We start from the raw sequence: 19817 nt of genomic DNA on the forward strand, positions 1-19817 counted from the left end.
AATGCATTTTTGCATTTTTTACATGTGACTACATGCTTCTTTTCCTTTGCGTCATCCGTGACGATCCATTGCATCATTCATGTGCTGCATTTTAGCATGCTGCTAGAGGCTGTGTGTGTTATAGCGCACACTGCTTTGTGAATATGAGCTTTCTTTCACTTCACTGCATCTATCTCACATGCAAAGATGCACACATATTTATATACAGTGCACGCACGCACGCCCGCACGCCCGCCCGCCCGCCCGCCCGCCCGCCACACACACACACACACACACACACACACACACACACACACACACACACACACACACACACACACACACACACACACACACACACACACACACACACACACACACACACACACACACACACACACACACACACACACACACACACAGCGGGGTTATATGGGTTAGTGGAGCAGGCTTAATGTAATGATGATGAATGATAAACCTCTGCGTCAGCAGGGCTTTGACGCCGACAACAATAACAATAATAGATAAGGATAAGATAATCCCCTGTTGTCTTTGTGCGATCGTCCATGTCGGGTGGAAAAACCTTGTATGTCCAAAAAGTGGTTGAAATGAAAAAGGAGACCCTGTGCAGGATCCAAGGCTGTTGGCATAGCCCTGCTGCCTCGGGGACTTTTTAAAAGGCATGTTAAAGACCCATCTATTTACTGTAGAGGGTATAGTGTCGTGTAGAGGACTCCTATAGGTCCACTAGTTGTCATTTATTAGAGTTGTAAACCGCAGACATTGTAAAAAAGAAGAAAAAGCAGAAGAAATATCAAACTGAGCTCTTGCAGTTTTTTTAAGCCTTAGAAAACGTCACAGGTTTGACGTCTTGCGGATCAAAACAAAATATTATAGCTGCGGGTAAGGGGGCTGAAGCCAAAAAACACGAAAAGTCATTATTATATCAGCTTGCGTTCCTTTCTCTTGCATATTGTGTACAAGTCGCGTTTGCAGTCTTTATAGTCATGGTGCAGACAGAGGGGGGAGAGGAGAGCGGGCTTTAGTCTCCCATTGGCTTAGAGGCCATGGCAGCCATTCATGATGAAATCTCGCCCACTATACATCATTACTACTATAGACCAACGAGTCGGATCATTGATCAGCTCTCTGCGTTGCCGATAAAAGAAAACGTGTGTGAGAGAAGAAACACTGTACCTATGAGACTGTCGGGCCTGGGCAGGGCGCTCAACGTGTGTGAGAAAACACTGACCTATGAGACTGTCGGGCCTGGGCAGGGCGCTCAACGTGTGAGAGAAAACACTGACCTATGAGACTGTCGGGCCTGGGCAGGGCGCTCCGCTGGTGGTACAGCCCGTACGGGTCGGCGCCGTACGCCAGCGGCTGGCTCTGCCGCGGCAGCGTGGAGCCGTAGTGCTGCTGTGGCACCGCCGTCATGCCCGTGCGCAGGGAGGGCGGAGACCCCGCCAAGCCGCCGCCGCGCCCCTCCTCCAGGGAGAGGGTGGAGCTCAGCCTCCGGCCGCCGCTGCCCGGCGCCAGGGCCTGTTGTTGGTGGCGCTGCTGGTGCTGGTGGTGGTGGTGGTGCCCGTTGGTGGGGGAGTCGGAGGAGGTGGGAGAGGCACAGCCCTGGTGATAAAATATATTAGATTTAAAAATATATATATATACATCCCACGATTTTGTAACCCATTTTTCACCCCTGTGTCAATCATCTAATGTGATCCTGGGCTCTAGTACACACCCTCCGCCAACCTAGTCCCCATATATGGGGGGACTAGGGGAGAGCAACGGACTTGAACTCATGTTTCCTCCATGCCTGAGTGTCCAAGTTGCTCCTTTACACCTGACAGGGGGGGGGGGGAGTTTCCCTGGTCGGAAGGAACACGTTATTCCAACCAGTTCCTTTCCCCTCCATCAGGCGCCCCGGCTGGCCAGGGGGAGGCAATATATTAGATTATTATGTGGAAGGCTTGTATTCACAATTTTACTTGACTTAAAGGTACAAGAGTATTGGCAATTTGGCATTCAAATAATTATACTATATATATATATATTTGTCAACTTTTTTTCAAAAATAGCCACAATGTACAATACAAGCTCACAATGCGTCAAAGTAAGTGCAAAATATAGGGCTAAAGTGCTTAATGCAAGTTTAGCATTAACACTGCAAAGTAACTGATATAGCTGTCAAATAATAAGTGAAAAGCACACATTTATATTTAATACGTGTTTGGTCACATTGAAGTATACAATGGTATACTCAAGGTAGTACTCAGCAATGTTATGCAAATTAGAACACTGGGAAACTTGTAGATCTGCTATTTTTGAAAAATCGTAATAATGTGGCCCAAGAAGAAAACTAAATGGAAACTAAATTAAAACCTTTTATGCTATGGTGACTAAAACTAAGACTAAATATACTGCCAATTTCGTCAACAAATAAAAACTAGACTAAAATGTTAGGAAGGGACTATAGTGGACAACAGATCCAGTATAAGTCATTTTACACTTGGTCGCATGCTGAAAATAGCCGATCTACAAGCTCACGACGTGTCGCATTGTGAGCTTGTAGATCGGCTATTTTCAGCAAGTGTCATTACGACGGCATCAAGGCCCGCCAAAATACATTTTAGTCGACTAAAATCACCTGTAGATTTAGTCGACTAAAACTAGACTAACGATAAAACATTCCGGTTGACTAAAATGTGACTATAAAACTAAATGAAAACTATTCAAAAGACAAAGACTATAAAACTAAAATAGAAATTTGCTGGCAAAAACAAAACAACACTGGCTCGGTGTCGTCGGGAACTATAAAAGCACAGTCGTTAAGGTTTAACGACTCCCACCTGGGAGGAGGAGGAGGGAGGCATGGAGGTGCCGGGGAACACGGAGACGAGGGGCTTGGGCTCGGACAGGATGGGGGAGCCGTAGGAGGTGCTGCCCTGGGACGTGCGGAGGGAGGCGCGCGACGGGGAGGCCGTGGTGGTGGCGGTGCCGCCGCCCGGGGACTGACTCCGGGAGGGCAGGGAGGCCATCCTCCTCAACATGCGACCTGATGCCTAGAGAGAGAGAGAGAGAGAGAGAGAGAGAGAGAGAGAGAGGAGAGATGAGGAGATATGAGGAGGAGGAGGAGAGGAGATAGAGGGCATAGAGGAGGAGGGGAGAGAAAATGAAAATTTGACCTTCAGGTCAACATCGGTGTGAAACCGATGAGACGAGGACGAGGGTGTAAATGGGCATCTGACTTGTACTGTTTTGTATACAAACAGCTCCAGCGTCGCAGTGTTATACACAACCCATAGCCAGAAGGGATGCAACGCTCTGATTGGTTCAGAAGCACACAGCAGCCTTCCGTTTTAGACTGAAAGCCATTGCACCCTGTCTTTAAATGCAGGCTCCTGTAAATAGCAATCATTTAAGGGACACTTCACCCTTTTTGCAAAAAAAGATATGTTAATGACGTTTAGAAGCTTTAGATCACTTTCCTGGGGGTATTTATGTGTGTAATTTGTGGTTTTAGATATTTTAGATTGTAGCAGTGAGCCTGTTGTCTCTGATGTCATGGACACTGGTCTCACTACCTTCCTGGACTACAATTCCCATAATTCTTTGGTGCACTGCTCCTCCTTGTGGATAGGGGGGAGAGCTGTCTTACTGAGACATGTAGTCCAGGAAGGAAGTGAGCCCAGTGTCCATGACATCAGAGACAACAGGCTCACTGCTACAATCTAAAATATCTAAAACCACATATTACATACATAAAGACCCCCAGGAAAGTGTTCTAAAGCTTCTAAACGTCATTAACATATATTTTTTTGCAAAAAGGGTGAAGTGTCCCTTTAATAGTTTTGTTTGGTAATAGGGTTCTCCCAGTCTCTCCAGCTCTTATAATAGACAGCATTGGTGCAACTATACTTCTTGGAACCTACTTGCAACAAGATCTTAAACTAGTACCTACTGGCCGCATTTTAGGCCAATATATACTTAATTACCTGCACGCGATTGCTGTCAAGATTTGTCTTTCTTTGTTGTTCTTATATATGTCATTTCTTATCTCGGCGAATTTTGAATAAAAGTTGAATGACTGCAAAAGGGAGAGAAGAGAAAACAACAAACCTGTCCCTCGGCACGGGGGCTTCTAGACAGCGCGCGAGGCTCGGACCGCACCACGTTCTGGTTGCTATAGTAACCCATGCTGCTGTCCTGGTAGCCACTGTCAGAGTACGAGGTCATCTGTCCCGAGTGACCTGCAGACCCTGAGAGAGAGAGAGAGAGAGAGAGAGATGACAACATTTGATGACATGAATTGAGGTTTATTTACCCCATTTAACCCATACATATTATAGGCCTGACGTCGAAATAAAAAAAAGTCTTCCGAAAGAATATATATATTCAAAGATTTGTGCAGCATTTTCACGATTCTTCATAAACAGCAGACCTATACGAGCTCGTAGATCTGCTATTTGGAGTGGCTTATTGTCGGTATCAGTCGGTAACACACGTGCTAGAACCCCCCCCCCGCCTGCACACCTACCATCAGCTGGACATCCTGGACTTTCAGTTCGGCGTTTGATATACCATCATCCCACACAGACCCTATAGTGAACAAACTGTCTGTTCTTGGCATTTATGTGCACCCCTGTGTAACTGTAACTGGGACTTCTTGACAAACAGGCCACAGACTGTGAAGATCCGCAAAAACATCCTCTCTTCTCCCGTCACCCTCAACACCGGCTCCCCCCCCCCCCCCCCAGGGATGCGTCCTGAGTCCCCTGCCGTGTACAGTACACCCTGCTGACATAACTGTAAGGCCAGGCACCCTTAAGCAACCATAATATTGTCAAGTTCGCGGATGACACAGCAGTGGTGGGGGCTAATCCCCAACAACAACAACAACAACAACGAGGTGGAGTATACAGGCGTGTAGGTGTGCAGCGCAAACAACCTCTGCATCGATGTCAAAAAAAGACAAAAGAAATGATAGCCGACTTCAGAAAGTGCGTGTTGTTCTACAGGTGTGCAGTGGAGAGCATCCTATAACATATCCTGCAATCACCGTCTGGCTATACGGTATAGCGGCTCTGAGGCAGATATAGGAAGGCTCTACACAGCGGTCGGTGAAGCCTATGCCCAGGAGATCACCGGATACATAGCCTTTCCTGTCCTCGGTGACATTTACACCAGCAGATGCATAGGAACAAGGCCGCCAGCATCATGGAAGGATGCCACCCACCCTGTGCACACGCCACGGTCTGATCGTCCCCCTCCCTTCGGGGAGGAGGTTATACGCAGTATTAAGGCCAGCGCACCACCCAGGAAGAAAAACAGCTTCTTCCCTGTATAGCTGTGAGAATCATGAACTCTAGACCCCTGAACTGTGACCTTTTGCACTATAGTGATCTGTTTAATTATACACATGAACTCTGCACTATTATGAACTTGAGCCGTGACACGTGAACTGTTTCTTTTTTAATGCTGTTTTTTTTAGTGCTGCTGCTTTTTATGGGCACGTGCGATATCAGTGGGTTGTGCAAATGCTTTTTTTTTTTTTTGCACTATAGGTTTTTAATTATATTTAGTGTTTTTTTAGACTGTACTGTATTTTACTTATTTTTATGTCTGACCAGGATCTGGGTAATCAAATTTTTGTTCTGTACTTGTATGGAACAATAAAACGAGAGCTCTATACCGACTGAGCTATACCCGGACGCAAAACCGGGAAAAGCATCATTTTATATTTTAGCAAGGTTTTCAGAAAACAGTGGTTCTCAAAAATAGCAAACATCTGCTATTTATTTATTTTAATTGAGAAGAATCTTGAAAGTGTTTGATGAATGTTACATTTTTGAACACAAATCTTCTCTCCTGGGCTAATTGGCTGTCGGACTACTGGTTATTGGACTAGCCTGTCGGAATCTGCCCTACTGTACTGTACTGTACTGTACTGTACTGTACTGTACTGTACTGTACTGTACTGTACTGTACTGTACTGTACTGTACTGTGACAGACAGACAGACATGGATCCCTGGAAAAAAATATTATCAGATGGGGGTCCCCGGCCAAATACAGATAATTCTGGGCTTCCTTGGCATGAAATAGTTTAAGCACGACTGATAACGTCAGGATTTAGAAAACAATCTTGGTCTCATAGGTCTTATGTTATGTCAAAATAAATCTGAGTATTTCTTCCACCAGTCGTCACTCTACTTATAGTTTCATTATTCCAAAGCTGTTTTTAGCCTAATGTTTTTTTATAATACTCATAATTAAACGCTTTACTTTAGGCACTAGTTTGGCCACACTCCAACCTAAATGAGACTCCAGGGAGCGCAAGACAAAAAAAAAACATTTGACTCAGTTTCAAAGTTAAACCCAGTAGCGCTAAAATAGATGAAAGATCTTGAGGCGCTGTCTCTGCTTAACATTCTTCTGTTAAACACTTTTCCTCGCCGGCCGGGCTCATTTATATTCGGAACTAAACTTTATATGGAAGAAGAGACTATAGTTAATGATTAATGACCTCCCTCACGCTTCATCTTAAATAAGCTCTCTCTCTCTCTCTCCCTGAGTGAAAGTAGGCCACCATTTCAAAAAAAAAAGTTGCCCGTTTGCCTCCATAATTCATGCACATATATCCCTTCCTTATCGCCATTTTTTTACTCGACAAGCAAGATATATGCAAATGCTTAAAAGCAACGACGGCGGTGATGCTAGCAGGATTCCTGTACAGTCTCTGAGTTAGAAATGGCTGTTGTCACTGAGGATTTTATTATTATGCGCTTGTGTCTGGTTTTCTCGTCTGCATAAACTCATTTTTTAGCATTTTGTTTTACCGTTAAATTATTGGATTTTGTTAAAAAATGCGGTGCTGCTAACTCTAAGCTAGCAATTGTGTTTCATTTGTGGTTCTGACTGCTATAGCTCTATTGTTAATGTCTCCACCAGGCCGAAGGCATGGGGAGACTATGTTTTGCTCCCTGTCCATCCACCCATCCGTCCGTGTGTCCTTCCATCTGTCTGTGACCAGCTAATATCCGCCACCTTTGGCCCGGTCCCTGGCAACCTGTGTACACACACACACACACACACACACACACACATACACACACACACACACACACACACACACACACACACATACACACACACACCCTGCATGCCAGAGCAGAACTCTGCCCAGATTTATTCAGATCAACCTGCGCCATTTTACTCAAGTACATTTTTGATACAGAAATGTGTACTTGTAACAGACTATGTCTACAATAGGGTATTGATGCTTTCACTATACGAAAAGTACAAAACACGAGTACTTCTTCCATTACTGCATATTACTGTACATTACAGGCTTGCATTTAAAATATATAATAGATATATGGTCGGTCCACCATGGGGTCAAGAGCTTTCAGCCGCTCTGCCCCTCGCCTCATTTCAAACCCACCTCAAAACCCACCTGTTTAGGCAGGCCTGTGATTTATCTGTGTTTTCCGCTGTGCAAGCTATACTTTATTGTCTGCTTTTGCTTTTGTGTCAACTGTTTTTTAACTTGTTGTACGGCGACCTTGAGTGCCCTGAAAGGCGCCTTATAAATAAAAAAAATATTATTATCATTATTAGTTTGATGCCTAGAAATAGTAGAAATCTCACATCATGCGGGTTAAGGAACTATAGTCAACGGTAACCTAAGAATTTCCCGGAGACTTCTTACTTCTTACTGTGCTCTGTGTTGATGTGAATGCTGCACCTGCATAGAGTACGTGCCTGGAACGCAACACTGACTGATCAGCTAAGTTTAACATTCTCATCAGAGAGGGGGTTGTAGTAGTAAAACCCAGACTGTCGGATGGACGGAGAACGAAGGATTATACTCAGACTTGATGTGATTTAGTGGAGTGAAGGACTATAGCAGAGCGTTCCCACCGTTCTGTTCGCTGCGCATCATCCTCAGGGCTGCAACTATTTTCTCAGCAATTCAATTGTTTTTGATTAATCGAATAATCAAGGTGTTTTTTCCCGAGGGGCAGCTGCTATCCCCTCCAATGCATGGTGTTTGAAGATGACGTCATAGAGCAGCCAAGTCTATTTGGATTTTAAATGTTTGGTAAGAGCTTCTTATGACGTAAATAATTTGCAGCAAAGGACTATGGACTTGTTTGTTTAGGGACTTGTTTGTTTAGGGCACTAAATGACGATATACAGTAATATGACATGTGGCCGATATTAATACAGTGGGTGCCCCTCACGTCACACAAGTGTGATGTCATTGAATCGACGCGACACTCTCGAATCCCATTGTGATAGCAAGTATAATTATGTGTCATAGACGTCATCTTACTATAAACTCGTGAAATCTCTGCTTGTGTGCGTGTGCGAACATCTGTAGGACACATACGGTAGAATACGCGTTATATACTCGACCGATGGTCCTCAAACTCAGGACAGAGGGGATCACCTATTTTCGACTGCAAATCAGGCTTGAGGAGCTTGAGTGTTGGTAAGGGTCCGCTACTACAGTGTGTGAAACACTGTGGGTGTTGCCGTGTGATTAAGTCACCCAAAAATATCCTTCTTCTCAAACTTGTTTGTGTCAGGACTAATGACAACCACACAGAGTATGAAAATCACGCATCGATAGAGCAGCCACATTTGTAACGAGGTAGATTTTTTCCCGAGCTACGAATAAAGGCATCCGTCTGTATACTGTACGAAATGAGGCATTAACCCATTTTTGGGGCGGGAACCCCTTTTGGTGTTAGCATCATGTTATTCTTTAGCTGTTGAAAAATAGCAGATCTACAAGCTCATAGCGCGCCACCGAGTAGCGCGCTACGAGCTTGTAGGTCTGCTATTTTTGAAAACTGTCAGGATTTAGAAGAGATTTTTAGAATCTGATCTCAGGTCAAAATGCGTTAAAGAACCACCATGCTTCTGTGCGTTAGAATCTGATCTCAGGTCAGAATGGGTTAACTATACCCATCCGACCACTTAACACAGCAGTGGTCCGATGGGTGGCAAGCGTTCAATGGCATTGAGTTCCTACTGTAACTATCGGTTATGACAACTAAAACTCATTTATATTAATTCGTTATATTGTTATATTGCAACACCCTCAAGGCCCACGGTGCTCACTCCGCTCCACTCAACATGGGAAAATCACACTTGTGTGAAGTGAGGGGCGCCACTTTTTTGCTTTTGTATGTCACTGGATCCGTAGTCTTGGCTGCTACATGACCGGATGGCAGCTAAGAATCTGGATCAATTCTTCTATGAATTCTCCAGCCGCTGTTTCAAGTTACCGTACTGTTTCCTGTGAAGCTTTAATCCACATTGGTTACAGTTGTACTGTTTCTTTACTTCATGCATCAATGGCTTGTTTCTTGTGTGAAACAAAATGTGTTGCAAGATGTTAATTTATATCGACGTCTTACGTTTTCTTACCGCCGTAAACAAACATTAAAGTCCAGAGTCCTTCCCTGCCATATGACGTCATCTTCAAAGCCATGTATTGGAGGCTATAGCAGTATAGCACCCCTCAAAACAGGTAAAAAATAAGAAATAACTGGTTTCCCAGAATTCCATTTGAAACAAATCCACGTTAAAGTAGCGCTCCCAGCCCCACCAACATATAGTATGTGGGTGGAAAAAATATGGGACATCTACCAGATGGAACAAATTACTTATGCCTTGAGGCTTCAACCAAACATATTTAGTAAAAGGTGGAGTCCTGTACTGCCTCTACTGATGAGGTAGCAGGTTTTCGGAATCTTGAGTAACCAAATACACTTCTCTTCAGACCTTCTGGTGTGCCCATACGCCTTCCTCCATCTCCAGTTATGTCTGTTCCCAGTATTGTTTACCTCCCATTGTTGCCGTCGCTCTGTCGTTTTTGTCTCGCTATATACCTGTATTTTATTCCCTTGTCTTTCTGTTTTGTTTTTTTGTTTGTGAATACTTGTAAATGTATGTGAAGTTGTTTGTGTGTATGAGTGTATCATTTATATATCCTGTGAAAGTATACAGCTGAGGTTGTGGAAAAAAAATGAAAAAAAATCAGTTGTAAGAAAAATGTATACCTGTAATTCTGTGAAGTTGCCTAAACTGAAATAAAAACAAAGTTCAAAAAAAAAAAAGTAGCGCTCCCGCGCAGAACGTACCCTCGCTGCCGTGCAGGGAGCCTCGCTCCGGTTCGGGGGGGTACGGGCCGTCCTCCCCCTGAAGAAGACGAGACGGGGACATGGACGTCTTCATGGCCTCCACCTGGGGCTCCACTCCGGCGTCTGCCGAGCAGAGAAACGACGACATGAAAAACTATACTGTATCACAGTGATTTTGTGTAAATGCCACGATGAAGTCTGACAGATAGTTTCATTTTTACTCCCCCTTTTATGTAAAGACAGCAGTGAAGGATTATAGGGTAGTAGAATGCATAATATCAACTCCGTTAGCTTTGGTTTAGTAGTTTGCTTTGCATTATTTAAACTGTATTTTACAAAACATACATTAACCTCAGTCTTATAAGCCCCTTTTCATACTGCAGCTATTCAAGAATATAATAAAATTGATCTAAAGGCTCTCAACAAGGAATAGGAGATACAGGCGATTGAAAGAAACAGATAGAATGGATTATTGTGGCGAGGACGATCTAAAATGGCCGACCCCCATCGTCCTGACAATGGGGACCCGATGCTAACGCAAGTAGCATCATGGCTTGATCGATCGAAAAGCGCTATAAAAAGGCGCAATTGCCATTAAGCGGAGTATTAAATAATAGGCTCAGATTGACATAGATCTACGGCAATGGCGCGGAGGGTGTAGATTTAGACGCCACTACTTTAGTACTTTTTACTCAAGTAGATTTAGATGCCACTACTTTAAAAGTAAAATTTGAATACACTTTTGCTACTAACATCGTAGTTTTATATTGTGCTTTTACTTGGAGTACTTCCTCCTCCAAATGGAAATAAATGGCATAAAACCAACCTAGCTGTGAATTTTTACATGATGCATAAAAATGCCACGATAAAGCCCGGGAGCTGTTTTCATTTTGCATCCCTTTTATGCAAAGACGGATCAGGGTGGAATACATAATGTCAACCCTTGCGCGACCTCATATTCATCCTCCGGCCATAATAATATATATATATAATAATATGTGACTTTATGAAGTGTTCTGTACAGTTATAGGAAGGTGGACGTGAGTAATGGACCAAGGAACGGACCGCACAGTGGCTTCTGACAGAGTAGCAAATGGCTCCAATTCATGTGCCTTTTTATACGTGACCTCGGAGCACGCCTCAGCCCTTCGGCGGGGTGGGGTGGGACCAGCGGCATATCTTAACCCATTCTGACCTGAGATCAGATTCATACGAGGTTTCCACTGGACACACACTGGTCTGATTATAACCCATTCTGACCTGAGATCAGATTCTGAAAAATGTCAGTCGTTCTTCGATTTTTCAAAAATAGCAGACCTACAAGCTCGTAAGTGGCGCGCTATGAGCTTGTAGATCTGCTATTTTTCAATAGCTAAAGCATAACATGATGCCAACACCAAAATGGGTTCCCGTTCAGAATGGGTAAATGCCGTGGCTCCGTAATAGTGCTCAGAAATCTATCGATATTACATCGATATAGCAATATTGTGGCGATCATATTGCAAAAAAAAAGATCGCCAATTTTTTTTGTCACTTTTGCTTCACCTAAAATAGACGAAAAAAAAAGATGAAATATGGAGTGCAAGGTTTCTCCACGACAGCGACATCGTCATAAATCACATTTTAAAATTTCAAATCTTTGTGGGCTAAGTGACTGTCTCCCATTAATGGTTCCATGACATCCTGCTGCAATGAAATTACATTATATGACGATGTGCATGCAAAGAGTTTTCACTCTCAAGATGAGAGAGCTGCGCCATTTGAATAATTGAACAGCTGCTGACAAAAACTATTGCCGTTTTGACAATCAAATATAAAAGGCTCCTCCTGCATGATGTCTTTTACTTACTGTATCAGCAGGCTATAATTGAATTTAATGTCACTTAAAGTAAAATAATGTCGTGGCGGAGTGGAACTTCGTTTTGGAGTGACTTTCATGAAATAAAATACACCCCATGAGATCATCGCCTATAGATCAGTGGTTCTCAGAGAGAGGTCCGTGCTGATGAAAGATATGACAATTTCATGTCACGACTCACAATAGTCGTGGCTCACCACTACTGTGAATGCCCTACTACTACTTCACCATCATCAAGAGTGTCGACAGTGGCCTGGGGGCCGTGGCTCAGCGGTCCAGGCACCGTGGCTGGTGGTACGGTAGCCCAGTCTGGCAGTGTGGCCGCGGGTTCGGCTCCCGATCCCGACGGCCTTTACTGCATGTCACTCCCCCCCCATCTCTCTCCCCATTTCCTGTCAGCCTACTTACTGTCTGTCCCTCCATAAAAAATATAAAATAAAGGTGAAAGCAAAAAAGAAAAAAAAAAAACATTCAAAGAGTGTCGACAGCACAAGCTATACAAGCTGAGCTCCAATTCATGGCTCCAATTCATGTGCCTTTTATATACGTGACCTCGGAGCACGCCTCAGCCCTTCGGCTGGGTGGGGTGGGACTAGCGGCATAATATCTTAACCCATTCTGACCTGAGATCAGATTCATACGAGGTTTCCACTGGACACACACTGGTCTGATTATAACCCACTCTGACCTGAGATCAGATTCTGAAAAATGTCAGTCGTTCTTCGATTTTTCAAAAATAGCAGACCTACAACAGCGACGATATGAAATCCTACCTGCAGATCTCCATGCGAAAGACTTCTCTGATGAGCTGGATGAGAGAGAGAGAGAGAGAGAGAGAGAGAGAGAGAGAGAGAAAAGAGAGAGTGAAATCACATTAGAGAGGTAGTTGGTTCGAAACCTGTGGGCCGGTGAGAAGAATACCTACGTAAGCGTAACCTGCCTGCCTACCACCATGCCTAAACGGTTAAACATAAGGTTTAACCTAAACTTAATCTCAGTAAAACGGTGCCAAAACCTATATAAGCTTAACCCTAAACGTATCTCTAACCATACAAGAATACAAGAACCACCCCCACTGAGCGGCCCCCAAATAATTGGAAAAACACTGTTAATTGTATTTATTGTGACCGTACCGACTGCCGTATAGGTCGCAGATTACTATGAAAACCTGCAAAAACCCGTCTGTTGTTCAGCGCATCACACCTCGTGACATCACGCCTCGTGACACACATCACACCACCATAGATCACGACACTGACCTCATCAAACCCTGGATAGCCATACATGGAGAGGACTGGATCATCACCTATACGTAGATCTGCATTTATGGAGCCGGACAGCAACTCTACGACGTCTGACCTCAAACCGAGAAAGGATTGGTTGAGAACTGACAAAGTGCTCCTCTAACTATCCGGGTGCAGGTCTTTTTTCCGACAGCATATTGATCCGAAACCTCAATCCAAACCTAACCCTGACCGCAAGCACGGGAGCAGCGCATGTCGGACCATCGCTTTTTTCGCATCGCAGCGAATGTCCCCCCCGCTGCGGATCGGATCGTTGCCCCGTCGGCTAGAATGCTGTCGGAAAAAAAGGCCGCCTCCCAACTATCCCCTCTTGACGAGTCTTTAAAAAAGGCTGATGTCCCTGCTTTTGAGGCCTTTGAGGTTGAAAATGAGCAAAGTGTTTAATCATCTTTGCATTACAACAAGGGGGGGGGGGATTTATCGGCTATTTTCACAGAATGTTCGCCCCAGACACAGGTGCCGTTTATGAGCCACTTTTCTCTGGGAAAAAGGGGGGATTGCGTTCTGTAAGTTGATCCATTAAAGATATGAAATTATGAGGATATTACATGAATTATAAATTATAATGATTGCTTAATGACTCCCAGTCTATGAATATATAATATAATATAATATAATATAAAGGGTATTAAAGGGTACTGTATATGCAGTAATTTCCCCAGGGTAGATTACTCTGCATTTGAACTGATCTATTAGGAGCAGTGTGCTGCGGTGAATGAGAAGTGGTAGACACAGATTACACTCAAGTAAATACTAGAGTATATAAAGTACACATTCCAAAGTACATTTTCTTTTGAGTAGCAATGCTTGTAGAAGACCTATTGAAATTTAGCACATGAAAGTTTAGAAAATAGTGAAAATAGCCAATCTACAAGCTCATGGTGTGCATTGTCACCTATAGTTTCACTGTATTTGAAATAAGGCTGAAGTGGTAATTTCATACAATATTTTTGGAGGTTTGAGTCCCAAGAGTCTCGAGTTAAAAGTACAGTACGATATTTCTATATGAAATGTAGTGTCGTGAAAGTTTCTTACAAATGTAAACATTTAGCGGAGGCTGTTGCCCGTTACCCTGAGCATTACAATAAGCACAGTACACAGAATGCAGAGAAACAGTGTAGAGCCACTGAGTCACTGTAAACTAAGATTCTAGATAAACAATATAATGTTGTTTAGACACAGCCTGTGTCAAAGGGAAGGCCACGTATATAATATATGGAGAATATACTACAGTCAACTGTAGTGTATACTGTATGCACTAATGAATGACCTCTCCAAGTTAGACAGAAGCACAATGTGTTGGTCTTTAATTAACAGCAAAGGCACTCCTCCACCTGCTTCAGTATATTTATATATATCACTCTGCCGCCATAATCAAGACAAAGCTGTTTGTATTTGGGAGCCAAGGGGACCTTCTGGCTGAACACACTTGCAGAGCGTCCAACAATACTGTATACATATCTGGTGGCCACAGCTCCTTCAATGACCTGCGGAAATTCAATCCAATTTGAGATAGTCCCTTTTTTTTTGTTGCTCATAATCGTGATAATCATTTCAATGATGGACATTTTTCATATTTTATCCAACATATCAAAAAATAGTGGAAATAGCAAGCTCATACACGCTCAAAATGTGATGTTATGTCACTCGTTTTGAGCTTGTACATCTGCCATTTGCAATCTTTTTGTCCACCACTGATAAAACCATGAATAATAAGAGCTACAGTAACAGTCACAGTGACAGTGTCAGTGTCTCTCTCTCTCTCTCTCTCTCTCTCTCTCTCTCTCTCTCTCACCTGCTACTGTCGCCTTCGCCTGGCGACTCTGCTCCCAGCATGCACCTCTCCAGCTGACTGGCCACGATCTGCCGTTCCTCCTCCAGCTCACGAGTCAGACGCTCAAACTGCAGCTCCTACGGCAACACAGAGGGGACAAAATACAAACAGGTAAACTGTGGTCATAATTATTGTAAGGGACTTTGGGCTTGTTTTCCTGTTAAAACCCATTAGTTGCGGGTTGTAGATTTTAGCAGCTATACACTGCAAATTGACTGCAAAAAGAAAAACTACGACTGCTGTTTTTTCCGATGGACAAATCAGGACGACTTTATCGACCTTTCTCTGTCCCTCGTCTTTGTCGTAGTCAAACTAGGCAAACGTACGCAAAAGTAGTCAAACTAGTCAAAATTGTGTACAAATGCGTTAGCCGACACTGATCGGAGTCGATCAGCAGAATTATAAGCAGCAGATGTTTTTGTTATGCGATATGCATGTATCTGCGTCAACGTCACCCAGACAAATACCCAACGTTGTAGAATTATATTTTGGTGATATTCACTGTAGGCCTACTCGTCATTAACTGATCAAAGTGACCAATTCTACATGGATTATCAAAAATCAATCTATTAGTCGAACTGTCTGTATACAGTACAGATTGATACAAGATTTGTATATTACTAGTATACTTGCGAGGACATGAAGCCAGAATCAAATATGGATGAAAATGGGTTGCCGGCCTCCTAAACCTCTAAATATCTAATCCTAACCTGAATCGTGAAACAAAAAAAGTGTAACCATAAAACAAACACATATCTTGTGAGGACCAGGACAATGGTCCCGTCTATTCCTCAAAGTCTGCTATACTTGAGGGGACAAGTATAGTAATACAAGTACACACACACACACACACACACACACACACACACACACACACACACACACACACACACACACACACACACACACACACACACACACACACACACACACACACACACACACACACACACACACACAGTCACACACAGACACACACACACACACACACACACACACACACACACACACACAAAAACACACGAACCCATTGGGAAAGGATATGTTCTTAAGCACAGATACTGCTAGCCTGGTCCCCTGTGCACTGGTGTCTTAACAAAAGCAGATTTGTAAGTGGGTCAGACTCAGCAGCGCTGCTACAGACTGTGTGCACACACATAGTCAGGTGATGTACATTACAATCACTCGCATTGGTCACAGCGGGTTCTGTGGAGCCAGGAGTTTGCAAACTCTCTGGTGGCTGCGAAGCAAGCCGACTGGCACTGGTTGGAAAGCAGCTACTGTATAAGTACATTTACTATAAGTACGAATCAGTGTACTGACCCTTTAAAAACCCTTAGCCAATCCAGGCAGAAAACACTTTGAAAGACCCAGTAATTTGGATGACTCGAAAAGGATTCAGGCCACACCGAGGTTACACAATAATAATAGGTTATTTAGTGAAGATTATTTTCTCAAGAAATGTATTGCAGATTCGGAGGTGTACAATTACATAATCCAAGTGTACGGAAATAATCCAATGTGCCCGAATAATGTTTCTCGCATTGTCCATGGTATTTAAAGGGATATTTCAGGGATATTTCATTGTTTAAAATGGTGTAAAAGAGAGAAGTCTGCAACTCCATTTAGCTGGGGACCACCTGGAACCCCCTCAAGGACCACTGGTGGTCCCTGGGCCACTGGTTGAAAACCACTGCTGTGTATATATATATTAAAAGAATCACACCTGTGTGACGTAAGGGTGCTTTACAAACAATTGTTTACAAACATTTCCATGATGGCCCCATGTCTTCAAAATGTTAGATAAGTCCATAATCATTTTAACGGTGCAAATATTGAGACGTGTGTGGGGACAAAAAGGCTGTATAAAGGTGGGGTGACGCCCCTCAAAAAAGGAAAACGGAAATAAACAAGTAAAGTAACGGTGCAGGAGATTAGCTGGTAACAGACGGATGGACACACACGGACGGACGGACAGACGGACACACGGATGGAGTACGAAACACACTCTCTCCCCATGCCTTCGGCCTGGTGGAGACGATAAGTTGTGAAAATATCTACAAGCTCCCAACGTCACGAAGGCAAGCTATGTGTTTTTGTGGTATAGTATGGGGGTAAAAGTCCTTATATTGTCACTTTACTGTAACCCCTGGAGATGAACAGTCTCATTTTCAAGGAGGTCCGCAAATTATAAAATACAATTCATACATGAAAGACAAGACAAAAACAATGTGAAAAGTGCACTATGAAGCTCGCCAGTACTGCTGCAAAAAAAATCATCCTCGTTAATTGGAAATCTGTAAAATCTCCTTCTCAGAAACACTGGCTGAATGAGCTTGTGTCATACTGTACCCCTGAAAAAATTCTTTACAATGTAAGAAGAAGGCCTGCTACCTTTGAAAAAATATGGGGCAGGTTCTTCGAGGTGTTTCCTTCGATATCTCCTTCTGGTTGATATCTATATTGTTATTTTCATATATTCTTTTTGAGTTGATGCTATCAAGAGGTGCTGTGCACAATAGAGTGAGAGAGCCGTGTAGTTTTCCTTTCTAGGGTTGGGGTGGGGGGTGGGTGTGGGGGGGTTTGTTTTTACTGTTTTTTGTCTCTTCTTTTTTGAGTTTGTCTTGTCTTGTTTGCATTTCCAATAAATAAATCTTAAAAAAAAAAAAAAAAAAAAAAAGTGCACTATGAAAAGTGCAACAAAACAACAGTATACACACATATGACACAGAACCCATTCAGGACGGGAAGGGAACCCCTTTATACGTTAGCTATTGAAAAATAGTAGATCTACAAGCTCGTAGATCTGCTTTTTTGGAAAATGTGGCGCAAATCTTTGACTATAATTATATTATTTCAGAGTGAATGTTTTTTAACTCAAATACAGATCATTCCGGGGTCCTTGACATGAAAAAAGGTTGAGCACCACTGACATAGAAACCTTTTTTTTCCCCCCAGGTCAAAAATGGAATGAATTGCATCATGACTAAAGGACCACAACGGAAACAAGGCTTTCTTGTGTCTGTATATCCTTTTGAATGAATTTAATATAGTTTCCAATCAATCAGTTATGTTAATGACGATTAGTGAAAACATGAACAGGTATAGTCTCAAGGTGAGAGGACAGCACAGTTTTTAAACAATAATTGAAAATATGTTATTGAACGAATTATGGACAGTAGGTCCAGACTCACAGGTTGAGAACTTTAAAAAAAAATATATATTTTAAACATTCCTCTTCGGGGCATTTACACAACAGACATGGAATGGCAGTTGACCATATTGCTCAGAGCTATTTGCAATTGCAACTGTTCATATGAAGTACACACACAATATATAATATAATGTACAATACGAGTACACACACACACACACACACACACACACACACACACACACACACACACACACACACACACACACACACACACACACACACACACACACACACACACACACACACACACACACACACACACACACACACACACACACACACACACACACACCAACCTGTTTAATGCACTTGGAGCATGCCATAAATAATACAATATTATGCAATTTCCTTGACATTATGAAACAGAAATGCCACTTAAAATAAAGTGGACTCATGGTGGCGCTATAACAGGCCAACAATTGCACCGATCTGTGTCCAACTTTGCATGCTCACTCCTTAAGAGGCCAAGACAAAACCTTTGCCCTGCATTTTCCACATTTGCCAGTTGTTGCGCCACCATGAGGCCAATTTCTGCAGAACTTAAACGCTTACTGTAAATTGCTCTGGATTAAGAGCATCTGCTAAACACCTAAATTATAAATTGTCAATTTCTATTATACTGGTGGAGACCTGTGCCCTTTTTCTAGTTAGATCTTTAACTCTTGAGAGCTTAAAATTAAATAAAATAGACCCGCACAGGTCCATGTGGTTTCATTTTACACTCTCAAGAGTTTGATTATTGTTAAACATTATGCACTACTTAATTAAGTTAATTTACAACGTTTAAATACGGCATGGAATTGTGGACAAATTATTAACCAGGCAACAAAAAAGTATTGGGTCTTTTTTTATTTTTTTTATCCCACGATTTTGTAACCCATTTTTCACCCCTGTGTCAATCATCTAATGTGATCCTGGGCTCTACACACCCTCCGCCAACCTAGTCCCCGTATATGGGGGACATGCAGGGGAGAGCAACGGACTTGAACTCATGCTTCCTTCATGCCTGAGTGTCCAAGTTGCTCCTTTACACCTGACAGGGGGGAGTCTCCCTGGTTGGACGTATAGCGCGTGGAAGGAACACGTTATTCCAACCAGTTCCTTTCCCCTCCATCAGGCGCCCCTGCTGGCCAGGGGGAGGCAGTTTAGTGACCAGGATTACTGCATGTTTTTTGTGAGGGTACCTCTACCTACCCTAGGGGACACGGGGAGAACATGCAAACTCCACACAGAAAGGCCCTTTCGCCAACCCCGCCTTCGGGTATGGGCACTGATGACGCGGAGGAGGAAAAGTATTGGGTCTGACAGGCTAAATGTCAACAAATGCTGGTCTGTGGCTCAAATGCCGAATAACTAATGGACCTTGATGTGAAAATGGTTGAAAATCACTGCTGTGTATTCTTTATACTTGTACTCCACTACATCTCACAGGCAAATGTTTGCTGATCATACAGCATCTTGTGCCAACAG

The 19817-nt window shown here is 43.1% G+C and overlaps 1 protein-coding gene across 1 annotated transcript in view; it reads right to left on the reverse strand.

Annotated features, from left to right (window-relative positions):
• The window catches only part of LOC308311504 (plakophilin-4-like), a gene marked incomplete at its 5' end in the record, with an annotated part of 79307 nt that overhangs the window by 41886 nt on the left and 17604 nt on the right, over nt 1-19817 (reverse strand). The window contains 6 exons of the mRNA XM_080758198.1: nt 1287-1605; nt 2829-3041; nt 4099-4238; nt 10135-10257; nt 12766-12800; nt 15092-15207. Of these exons, the coding sequence (XP_080614324.1) occupies nt 1287-1605; nt 2829-3041; nt 4099-4238; nt 10135-10257; nt 12766-12800; nt 15092-15207 (946 nt within the window). The remainder of the gene's footprint in view (nt 1-1286; nt 1606-2828; nt 3042-4098; nt 4239-10134; nt 10258-12765; nt 12801-15091; nt 15208-19817) is intronic.

The sequence above is a fragment of the Protomyctophum bolini genome (genome assembly GCF_963924005.1).
Source record: "Protomyctophum bolini genome assembly, chromosome: 24".
NCBI classification, from domain to species: domain Eukaryota; kingdom Metazoa; phylum Chordata; class Actinopteri; order Myctophiformes; family Myctophidae; genus Protomyctophum; species Protomyctophum bolini.